This window comes from Oncorhynchus clarkii, chromosome 18 (assembly GCF_045791955.1).
Source record: "Oncorhynchus clarkii lewisi isolate Uvic-CL-2024 chromosome 18, UVic_Ocla_1.0, whole genome shotgun sequence".
In the NCBI taxonomy this organism is placed as follows: domain Eukaryota; kingdom Metazoa; phylum Chordata; class Actinopteri; order Salmoniformes; family Salmonidae; genus Oncorhynchus; species Oncorhynchus clarkii.
Window position 1 is genome coordinate 61,626,165 of NC_092164.1, and position 12,169 is coordinate 61,638,333.

The 12,169-nt window shown below is 40.8% G+C and overlaps 1 protein-coding gene across 1 annotated transcript in view; it reads right to left on the reverse strand.

Annotated features, from left to right (window-relative positions):
* Nucleotides 1-12,169, reverse strand: part of LOC139373820 (CUB and sushi domain-containing protein 3-like) — a 740,037-nt gene that overhangs the window by 147,725 nt on the left and 580,143 nt on the right. Inside the window, exons 37-41 of the mRNA XM_071114860.1 lie at nucleotides 10,750-10,854; nucleotides 10,460-10,578; nucleotides 8,219-8,288; nucleotides 1,597-1,713; nucleotides 292-501 (exon numbers count right to left, since the gene is read on the reverse strand). Coding sequence (XP_070970961.1) covers nucleotides 292-501; nucleotides 1,597-1,713; nucleotides 8,219-8,288; nucleotides 10,460-10,578; nucleotides 10,750-10,854 — 621 coding nt within the window. The remainder of the gene's footprint in view (nucleotides 1-291; nucleotides 502-1,596; nucleotides 1,714-8,218; nucleotides 8,289-10,459; nucleotides 10,579-10,749; nucleotides 10,855-12,169) is intronic.

The following is a 12,169-nucleotide window of genomic DNA, read 5'->3' on the forward strand; positions in this document are numbered from 1 at the left end:
TTTATGTAGACATTGTATCTAGGATACTGAAAGAGATTACCCAGACTAACATTATGACAAATAAAATGACATTTCATTGAGTTGAGTGAAATCACAAGTCCTTTTTGAGTTCTCCTCTTCCACAAATTCTACTGACTAACTCTGTAGTCTACACTGTCGGCATAGGTTCCAATCCTTCCTACGGTCCTATGACACAACCTCTATCTTTCCCAGTGTCATCCTCTTTCTATCTATCTGTTCAATACATGTTTTTTTTTTTTTTTTTTCAAAACAAACAAACTCTATCCTCACCCTGGTAAGTCATCTGGAAACCTGGCTTGTTCTGGGAGTAGTCGCTGTGGAAGAAGAGGCTAGTCTGGTGAGTGGTGCTGAACAGGGACTTGGGGACATGTGGTCCACTGAACCTGTCAATCACTGTGCCCGTCTCCAGCGTTCCACTCCGAATCTCCAGGTAGTCATGAATGGCCTCCGTGGAGAAGTTGAGGAACTGCAGGTGGATTCCTGAAAAAATCAACAGGTGGATTAAAAACACACTGGTCAGTCCATGAGTTTCTGTTGTAAAGATTAGACCATGATCTTACCCATCTACCCATTACTTCAGAAGGCGGGTTAATCCCAGAACCAACTGAAGTAGAACACTGTACCTCTACCACAACAAACATCACAAGAGATTACAGGTTAGTTGACTGAGAGCAGATGCTCATTGGTACATAAAAATAGTTGCCAAGGAGAGGAGCAACTAGATGTCATAATATATTCAAGCTACCGTAAAGGAGAATGATATACCGGTAATGAGGTTAATAATAACAATAATAATGATATATGCCAGTTAGCAGACATTTTGTATCTAAAGGGACTTCCAGTCATGTGTTTCCATGCCTGTGCTATTTAGACCTAAAAATCAAACATCATTACCCCTACATTTGGACCCTAGTGCACTAGCGTCAAAGGGTTCTCCAGTTGTCCCCACAGGAGGACCCTTTGAAGAACCCTTTTTGGTTCCAGGTAGAACCCTTTTGAGTTCCATGTAGAACCCTTTCCACAGAAGGTTCTATATGGAAGCCAAAAGAGTTCTATCTGGAACCAAAAAGGGTTCTCCTATGGGGACAGTAAAGAATCCTTTGGAATCCTTTTTCCTAAGAGTGTATTCTACGTCTTTACCCTATTGCCTGTAAACCAGGATGCTGTTCTGTTGACTGGAAGACTGGTTAAGCATTTACATCACTGTTGGTGTTCCCTGTTTCCATGTCTCTGCTCTTTATGCCTATAAATCAAGGATAATTCCCGCTACAGCTCCTAACATACACAAGTCTGACACTTCACTGCTAAATCTAGGGCCACTTCCCCACTAGCTGTGTTTTAACTGAAACAAGACATACACTTCCTCGTATGACAATGTGCTACTGTGGCTTGTCCACGGCAGCGAGGTGATGTACCAAAGCCAATAGGTAGTTTGACAGTGTGTGTGTGTGCGTGTGTGTGCGTAGCCACAATGACTGTCAGTGTGTTCCCGTACCAAAGCCAATAGGTAGTTTGACAGTGTGTGTGTGTGCGTGTGTGTGCGTAGCCACAATGACTGTCAGTGTGTTCCCGTACCAAAGCCGATGGGTAGTATGACAGTCCAGGTGCAGTCTAATCCACTGGGGTAGTTTCCAGGGAATCCAGGGCTCAGAATGACACCGCTGACATCAGTCATGGACACACCACACTGGGCTGCGGAGACAATCCCACTCACACAGGTTAAAGAATGAATCATAGAATAACATACAAATAGAATGACACTTTTTAGACTAGAGTAGAGTATAATAAAATAACTTCTTTATTAGTCCATCAGAGACAAACATGTTCATATGTGTATCTAAAGCTGCAGCCTTGTAAAAGCAGAGATGTTTGTCTTGATTTACACCTCTAGACAGTGTGAAGGGGTATCGACGCCACCAGCTGTGCTAGATTAGTACATTAGTATTGACATCCCTTCCTTTCCAACTGTGTATTGTAGGATCAGTGCTTCAGATCAACTCACTCGTGTACAGATACACTTAGAAAAAAATTACTATCTAGAACCTAAAAGAGTTTCAAATGGGTTCTTTGGCTGTCCCCATAGGAGAACCCTTTGAAGAACCCTTTTTAGTTCCAGGTAGAACCCGTTTGAGTGGCATGTAGAACCCTTTCCACAGAATGTTCTACATAGAACCCCAAAGAGTTCTACCTGGAACAAAAAAGGGTTCTCCTATGGGGACAGTTGAAGAACCGCTTTTGAACCCCCTTTTTTCTAAGAGTGTACTAGCATAGCCTCCTTCTCTCTCAGCAGGTCAGCCAGTCTGAGGTAAGTCTTCAGTCTGGTTTTAGACCCCATCATAGCACTGAGACGGCACTTGTGAAGGTGGTAAATTACATTTTAATGGCATCAGACCAAGGCTCTGCATCTGTCCTCGTGCTCCTAGACCTTAGTGCTGCTTTTGATACCATCGATCACCACATTCTTTTGGAGAGATTGGAAACCCAAATTGGTCTACACGGACAAGTTCTGGCCTGGTTTAGATCTTATCTGTCGGAAAGATATCAGTTTGTCTCTGTGAATGGTTTGTCCTCTGACAAATCAACTGTAAATTTCGGTGTTCCTCAAGGTTCCGTTTTAGGACCACTATTGTTTTCACTATATATTTTACTTCTTGGGGATGTCATTCGAAAACATAATGTTAACTTTCACTGCTATGCGGATGACACACAGCTGTACATTTCAATGAAACATGGTGAAGCCCCAAAATTGCCCTCGCTAGAAGCATGTGTTTCAGACATGAGGAAGTGGATGGCTGCAAACTTTCTACTTTTAAACTCGGACAAAACAGAGATGCTTGTTCTAGGTCCCAAGAAACAAAGAGATCTTCTGTTGAATCTGACAATTAATCTTAATGGTTGTACAGTCGTCTCAAATAAAACTGTGAAGGACCTCGGCGTTACTCTGGACCCTGATCTCTCTTTTGGAGAACATATCAAGACCATTTCAAGGAAAGCTTTTTTCCATCTAGGTAACATTGCAAAAATCAGAAACTTTCTGTCCAAAACTTATGCAGAAAAATTAATCCATGCTTTTGTTACTTCTAGGTTAGACTACTGCAATGCTCTACTTTCCGGCTACCCGGATAAAGCACTAAATAAACTTCAGTTAGTGCTAAATACGGCTGCTAGAATCCTGACTAGAACCAAAAAATTTGATCATATTACTCCAGTGCTAGCCTCCCTACGCCTCCCTCCTGTCAAAGCAAGGGCTGATTTCAAGATTTTACTGCTAACCTACAAAGCATTACATGGGCTTGCTCCTACCTATCTCTCTGGTTTGGTCCTGCCGTACATACCTACACGTACGCTACGGTCACAAGACGCAGGCCTCCTAATTGTCCCTAGAATTTCTAAGCAAACAGCTGGAGGCAGGGCTTTCTCCTATAGAGCTCCATTTTTATGGAACGGTCTGCCTACCCATGTCAGAGACGCAAACTTGGTCTCAACCTTTAAGTCTTTACTGAAGACTTATCTCTTCGGTGGGTCATATGATTGAGTGTAGTCTGGCCCAGGAGTGGGAAGGTGAACGAAAAGGCTCTGGAGCAACGAACTGCCCTTGCTGTCTCTGCCTGGCCGGTTCCCCTCTTTCCACTGGGATTCTCTGCCTCTAACCCTATTACAGGGGCTGAGTCACTGGCTTACTGGGGCTCTCTCATACCGTCCCTGGAAGGGGTGCGTCACCTGAGTGGGTTGATTCCCTGATGTGGTCATCCTGTCTGGGTTGGCGCCCCCCCCCTTGGTTTGTGCCGTGGTGGAGATCTTTGTGGGCTATACTCAGCCTTGTCTCTGGATGGTAAGTTTGTGGTTGAAGATATCCCTCTAGTGTTGTGGGGGCTGTGCTTTGGCAAAGTGGGTGGGGTTATATCCTTCCTGTTTGGCCCTGTCCGGGGGTGTCCTCGGATGGGGCCACAGTGTCTCCTGACCCCTCCTGTCTCAGCCTCCAGTATTTATGCTGCAGTAGTTTGTGTCGGGGGGCTAGGGTCAGTTTGTTATATCTGGAGTACTTCTCCTGTCCTATTCGGTGTCCTGTGTGAATTTAAGTGTGCTCTCTCTAATTCTCACTTTCTCTCTTTCTTTCTCTCTCTCAGAGGACCTGAGCCCTAGGACCATGCCCCAGGACTACCTGACATGATGACTCCTTGCTGTCCCCAGTCCACCTGGCCGTGCTGCTGCTCCAGTTTCAACTGTTCTGCCTTATTATTATTCGACCATGCTGGTCATTTATGAACATTTGAACATCTTGGCCATGTTCTGTTATAATCTCCACCCGGCACAGCCAGATAAGGACTGGCCACCCCACATAGCCTGGTTCCTCTCTAGGTTTCTTCCTAGGTTTTGGCCTTTCTAGGGAGTTTTTCCTAGCCACCGTGCTTCTACGCCTGCATTGCTTGCTGTTTGGGGTTTTAGGCTGGGTTTCTGTACAGCACTTTGAGATATCAGCTGATGTACGAAGGGCTTTATAAATACATTTGATTTGATTTGATTTTGATTTAAACTGCAAAATGTTTAAAAATACATCTATGATACAGTTCCCAGGAAAGAGCAGCCTCCTGTGAACGTGACAGACACACTAACGGTTCAAATGTATGAATACTCTATCTACCCCATGTCTCGTTGCATCACTTGTGTTAAATAGGCTCCCTATCATTGAGTCAGAAGGAAAGGTATCGGTATCCTCAGCTTTGATCCTGGATAAAGAGTAGCCTAAAGAAATGGTAACAGAGCCCTTGTTAAAGCTGCAATATGTAACGTTTTGAGTGACCTGACCAAATAGTTATAGATCTGTCAATCTCATTGAACGCAAGTCTAAGAAGTGGTAGATATGTTCTATTTGCACTATTTCTACGCTTCCCTTTCTTCAGCTTAGTTTTTGCGTCTTTTACTTTCGGTTTTGTACACCAGCTTCAAACAGCAGTTTAGATGGTACAACAATTATTTTCTCTAGGGTTTGCTTGTTGTGTAACATAAACTTAAATTAGGAGCACTAATAGAATTTTAGCAACCAGGAAATGGTGGCGCGATATCTGCATATTTCCCCTTTAAGTGAAAAGAAAATAGCCTTTTGTGTGCTAAAAGGCACAAACCTGCTCCCTACCTTTAGTTATGGGGTGAGAGCTTTAGAAAGCAAAAGTACAAAAACTCAATGATTTGGGATCTTTCAGAAAATGTGGCTCCACAGATGTGGAATTTTTTTTTTTCACCACTTAGGAGAGTCCAAGTTATTGTCTCTTCTTCACAGCTATTGTGTGTCAGAAAAAAAGGTAATTATGTTAGATAAAGTGAGAATAAAATTAAGATTAAACGATTACGGGCAAGATTAAACAACGTCAAAAACCCATTTGTGTTTAAACCCATCCGACCTGAAAGGTTATAGGTGAGTTGAGCCGACGGTAAATAAGAGTTGAGTCGATTGTAAATAAAGAGTTGAGTCGACTGTAAATAAAGAGTTGAGCTGACTGTAAATAAAGAGTTGGGCTAACTGTGAATAAGAGTTGAGTCGATTGTAAATAAAGAGTTGAGCCGACTGTAAATAAAGAGTTGAGTCGACTGTAAATAAAGAGTTGAGTCGACTGTAAATAAAGAGTTGAGCCGACTGTAAATAAGAGTTGAGCCGACTGTAAATAAAGAGTTGAGCCGACTGTAAATAAAGAGTTGAGCCGACTGTAAATAAAGAGTTGAGTCGACTGTAAATAAAGAGTTGAGCCGACTGTAAATAAGAGTTGAGTCGACTGTAAATAAAGAGTTGAGTCAACTCTGAATAAAGAGTTGAGCTAACTGTAAATAAAGAGTTGAGTCGACTGTAAATAAAGAGTTGAGCCGACTGTAAATAAAGAGTTGAGTCGACTGTAAATAAAGAGTTGAGCCGACTCTGAATAAAGAGTTGAGCTAACTGTAAATAAAGAGTTGAGCTGACTGTAAATAAAGAGTTGAGCTGACTGTAAATAAAGAGTTGAGTTGACTGTAAATAAAGAGTTGAGTTGACTGTAAATAAAGAGTTGAGTCGACTGTAAATAAAGAGTTGAGTCAACTGTAAATAAGAGTTGAGTCGACTGTAAATAATAGTTGAGTCGACTGTAAATAAAGAGTTGAGTCGACTGTAAATAAGAGTTGAGTCGACTGTAAATAAAGAGTTGAGTCGACTGTAAATAAAGAGTTGAGTCGATTGTAAATAAAGAGTTGAGCCGACTGTAAATAAGAGTTGAGTCGACTGTAAATAAAGAGTTGAGTCGACTGTAAATAAAGAGTTGAGCTGACTGTAAATAAAGAGTTGAGCCGACTGTAAATAAGAGTTGAGTCGACTGTAAATAATAGTTGAGTCGACTGTAAATAAGAGTTGAGTCGACTGTAAATAAAGAGTTGAGCTGACTGTAAATAAAGAGTTGAGTCGACTGTAAATAAAGAGTTGAGCCGACTGTAAATAAGAGTTGAGTCGACTGTAAATAAAGAGTTGAGCTGACTGTAAATAAAGAGTTGAGTCGACTCTGAATAAAGAGTTGAGTCGACTGTAAATAAAGAGTTGAGCTAACTGTAAATAAAGAGTTGAGCTGACTGTAAATAAAGAGTTGAGTCGACTCTGAATAAAGAGTTGAGTCGACTGTAAATAAAGAGTTGAGCTAACTGTAAATAAAGAGTTGAGCTGACTGTAAATAAAGAGTTGGGCTAACTGTGAAGAAAATAAAAGTTGAGGCGACAGAACAAATGTGAAAGCATGAGATAAACAATGTGGCCTTGATCAGTCTACGGTTGAACTTTAGAGTTCCTAACACTGAGGCCCAGAGTCCCAAGAGGAACCTTCTAGTGCCGCATCGTCTTCCAACATCTGTGGCAGTGGGGGAGGCATAGTGTGAGGTTAGATGGGTAAACTTCTGGCACATCAAAACACAGTCTCAATATTAGGAAGGTGTTCCTAATGTGTTGTACACTCAGTGAAATAGGTTCTTAAAGGGTAAAGACAGGCAAGATACTAACAAGGAATGTGTCTGTCTCTTATGCAGACCAAGGCACCCCCCTGGCATCATCAGGCTCATTATTTGGTTTAAAATGTTACTGTTAATGAACAAATCTACCAGATCCATCATCTGTCTCAGTGAGTTAATGTACATGGACAGAATATATATATACAGTTGAAGTCAGAAGTTTACATATTCCTTGGCCAAATACATTTAAACTCAGTTTTTCACAATTCCTGACATTTAATCCTAGCAAAAATTCCCTGTATTAGGACAGTTAGAGTCACCACTGTATTTAAATAATATTATATGTCACAATAATAGTAGAGATAATTATTTATTTCAGCTTTTATTTCTTTCATCACATTCCCAGTGGATTAGAAGTTTACATACACTCAATTAGTATTCGGTAGCATTGCCTTTAAATTGTTTAACTTGGGTCAAACGATTCAGGTAGCTTTCCACAAGCTTACCACAATAAGTTGGGTGAACTGTGGCCCATTCCTCCTGACAGAGCTGGTGTAACTGAGTCAGGTTTGTAGGCTTCCTTGCTCGCACATGCTTTTGCAGTGCTGCCCAAACATTTTCTATAGGATTGAGGTCAGGGCTTTGTGATGGCCACTCCAGTACCTTGACTTTGTTGTCCTTAAAGCCATTTTGCCACAACTTTGGAAGTATGCTTGGGGTCATTGTCCATTTGGAAGACCCATTGGCGACTAAGCTTTAACTCCCTGACTGATGTCTTGAGATGTTGCGTCAATATATCCACATCATTTTCCTGCCTCATGATGGCATCTATTTTGTGAACTATAGTTTGTTAACAAGAAATTTGTGGAGTGGTTGAAAAACAAGTTTTAATGATTCCAACCTAAGTGTATGTAAACTTCCGACTTCAACTGTATATATATATACAAGTAGATGTGGGCCCTGGCAGTTTATTTGGGGACATTTTTCATTAAAACATGTCTGTAAGCAGGTGGAGTGTCAAATATCAACTTTGGTTGTTCAGGATATACAGCTGACCTGAGATGAAACAGTTGTCCCCCGAGACTAACAGCCAACTCTGAAAATGTTGAAGTTGTACTTTTTATGCTGGGTATCGAGCCTCTATGACAGTCACACATTTACATTACAGAGGAACTGAACTCACCACAATTCTCTATGAGAGGGTTACACATACTGATGTCACAGCAACGTTATCAACATACCAAGACAGAGTGGGACTGGGTAGTTCCATCTCCGGACTGGTCCTGGCATACAGGTTATATGGGCGTTACCCTGGTGAATAAAAATGGGTATTAATTAACAAGCATTATGTTGTTATGTTGCACATTCCCTAGTAATCCATGCTTTGGAACATTAGAACACTGAACAACATTTAAAATGGCTACTAAGATGAACAGACAGAGATACTACATCAAATGAACAGAGATAGATATAGATATGGAGAAAAAAAAAGAAAAAAAACATATATAGAGATATGGATAAAATATAGAGATATAGATAGAGGTATGGTTAAAATATAGAGATATAGATAGAGATATGGATAAAATATAGATACAGATAGAGATATGGATAAAATATAGAGATATAGATAGAGGTATGGTTAAAATATAGAGATATAGATAGAGATATGGATAAAATATAGATACAGATAGAGATATGGATAAAATATAGAGATATAGATATAGGTATGTATAAAATATAGAGATATAGACAGAGGTATGGATAAAATATAGATATAGATAGAGATATGTATCAAATATAGAGATATAGATAGAGGTATGTATAAAATATAGAGATATAGATAGAGATATGGATAAAATATAGAGATATAGATAGAGGTATGGATAAAATATAGAGATATAGATAGAGGTATGCATAAAATATAGAGATATAGATAGATAGAGGTATGGATAAAATATAGAGATATAGATAGAGATATGGATAAAATATAGAGATATAGATAGAGGTATGGATAAAATATAGAGATATAGATAGAGGTATGTATAAAATATAGAGATATAGATAGAGGTATGGATAAAATATAGAGATATAGATAGAGGTATGGATAAAATATAGATACAGATAGAGATATGGATAAAATATAGAGATATAGATAGAGGTATGGAGTAAAACAAAACTTGATATAGAGATGCATTTATTTATTTTATATAACCTTTATTTAAACAGGGAGTCACATTGAGATAATCATCTACTTTACAAGAGCCCTGTATACATTACAATAATATCAGCTTCATAAAACACACATATATGTTTATAAAACAATAGAATTCAGCACACAATAACAAAATAAACATATTTAATAAAAGCAACCACATTCAACTACATAAAGGTCCTCAATGTCACAGCTGTTGAAAGGAGAGGACCAAGGTGCAGCGTGGTTAGCGTACATTTCCGTTTATTAATCAAAATGACGCCGAACAAAACAAATAACACGACAAAAACAAACCGTGAAGCTCAAAGGCTATGTGCCCGAAACAAAATCAACTTCCCACAAAGAAAGGAGGGAAAAAGGGCTACCTAAGTATGGTCCCAATCAGAGACAACGATAGACAGCCAAAACATAGAAACACCAAATCATAGAAAACGAAACATAGAATGCCCACCCCAAATCACACCCTGACCAAACCAAACAGAGACATTAAAAGGCTCTCTACGGTCAGGGTGTGACACTCAATCAATCATGGAAACTGCCTGAGTGGCACCAGCACATGTAACTGCAGTGAACTCTGCAGATTGTTCCACACTAAAGGCAAACATTTTTTTTAAACGGAGACCTTCCCAAATATGTGGAGAATGAAGGGATCTCTAGTGTTATCCATTCATGAGAATGGGTTTTAATTAATGAAGATAAAGATGGAGAGAATGATCTCTTTCCTGCAGAGAGAATGATCTCTTACCTGCAAAGAGAATGATATCTTACCTGCAAAGAGAATGATATCTTACCTGCAGAGAGAAAGATCTCTTACCTGCAGAGAGAAAGATCTCTTACCTGCAGACATAAAGATATCTTACCTGCAGAGAGAATGATCTCTTACCTGTAGAGAAAATGATCTCTTACCTGCAGAGACCATGATGCAGAGATAATGATCTCTTACCTGCAGAGAGAATGATCTCTTACCTGCAGAGAGAATGATCTCATACCTGCAGAGAGAATGATCTCTTGCATGCAGAGAAAATGATCTCTTATGTGCAGAGAATATGATGCAGAGAGAATTATATCTTACCTGCAGAGAGAATGATGCAGAGAGTATGATATCTTACCTGCAGAGAGAATGATCTCTTACCTGCATACATAATGATATCTTACCTGCAGAGAGAAAGATATCTTACTTGCAGAGAGAAAGATCTCTTACCTGCAGAGAGAATGATCTCTTACCTGCAGAGAGAATGATCTCTTACCTGCATAGAGAACGATCTCTTACCTGCAGAGAGTAGCCTGGTTCACACTGGAACAGCACCACGTCTCCAACCATGAAGCGCTCTCCAACCCTGATGCCATAGTTGGGGGTCTGTGGCTCTGGACAGGACTCCAGACCTATGGCTGTGGAGAATAGGAAAAGAGAATTTAAACAAGTCAGTTGTTATCACAATGTGGCACACACACACACACACACACACACACACACACACACACACACACACACACAAACACAAACACACACACACACACACACACACACACACATCATAAAGCCATCTAATGACAGATCACCTGTGTACTCCAGATGGAAGCCAGCAGCAGACACACTGATGTCTGAACTGAAACTCAGGTACAGGTTGTTGGATGTGCTGTTGAGCAACTGAGGGATGGTGGTGCCTTGGAAGACAGAGAGAGAGAGAGAGAGAGAGAGAACATAAGACAAGAGTTCTCAATTATCCTGTTGTCCTTCCATAAATACACATTTTCCCACAAAGAGAAATCATTGTGGGAAATCAATGGATTAGTGGTTGAAGGGCACACAGTACAGGTGAACAGGTGGTTGATTTGTGAATGATCCTTTTGCTTGTGTTTCATACCCTTCAGACAATACCCTCCATGGTAATGTGCTGGACATGGACATGAAATGCCAAAAATGCTAATATCAGGCATATTGAGTTCATTTAGTTTTGGATTTTTGTGCATTGTTGTGTATTGTTTGATACTAGTGCACAGTTGGAGCTAGGAACACAAGCATTTCACTACACCAGCAATAACATCTGATAAATATGTGTATGCGACCAATAAAATGTGATTTGATTTTGATTTGACAGAATAAGTAAACCATATGCCATTGGGGGGGGGGGGGGGGGGGGTGCACTATATAAACAGTAGCAACTCTTACATGAAGGTATAAACAGACGTCTCCTCAGGTAGTTACAGCACTTGGACAGCTGTAATTATGACAGATGCCGTGTCTCTGCTCCTGCCTCCATTCTCCTAAGTGTCCTCCTGATACCGAGCTCATTCCATCTCCAACACCCTATTGTTCCAACCTTTGTATAAGTGTTGGAACAAGTCAGCATCTGTATCTATATGAACCGGCTGAGAACTCCACAGTGTGGTGTGGCCCTGTCATTCAAGCCTTAGCAGGGGACTCAGATACCCAGTGGAACTTCCTAATTACTGTCCACCCCTACAACCCCCGTACACCCACCTCCCCCTCTCTATCCCCCATGGAGCCTGCGTTGACCCGCTGGGCCTCAGTGACAGACATGCTAACGAGGCCAGAGCGCGGCCTATGCTGGGGCCCTGTAGATGCTCATCAGCCAGGGTATTGTTTACTACAAAGCGGCTACAGAAATCAGCGGGGAAGAGCTCCCTTGACAGGCCTGGCAGTAATTGATCTGTAGCACACAGCCAGGGGAGACACATTGAACCACATGTGTTCCGACTGCTAGAATTATATGATTGTGGTCGTGGACACAGGAAGGTGTTCGTTGTGAGGGAAAATAACTTTGTGGAGGGGACCGTGGATCTGTCTCCCTCCGTTAGTACATTCATCACACATGATATCTCAGACAGCACTGACCTGATTTTGACAAAACTTGGGTAAATGATGTGTCTTGCCATAGAGACCCGGCATATACAAAACGACACTGATTGGCCCATGTCAGGAGTTATAATAATGAACTGAAATGTGTTAGTAACAGGC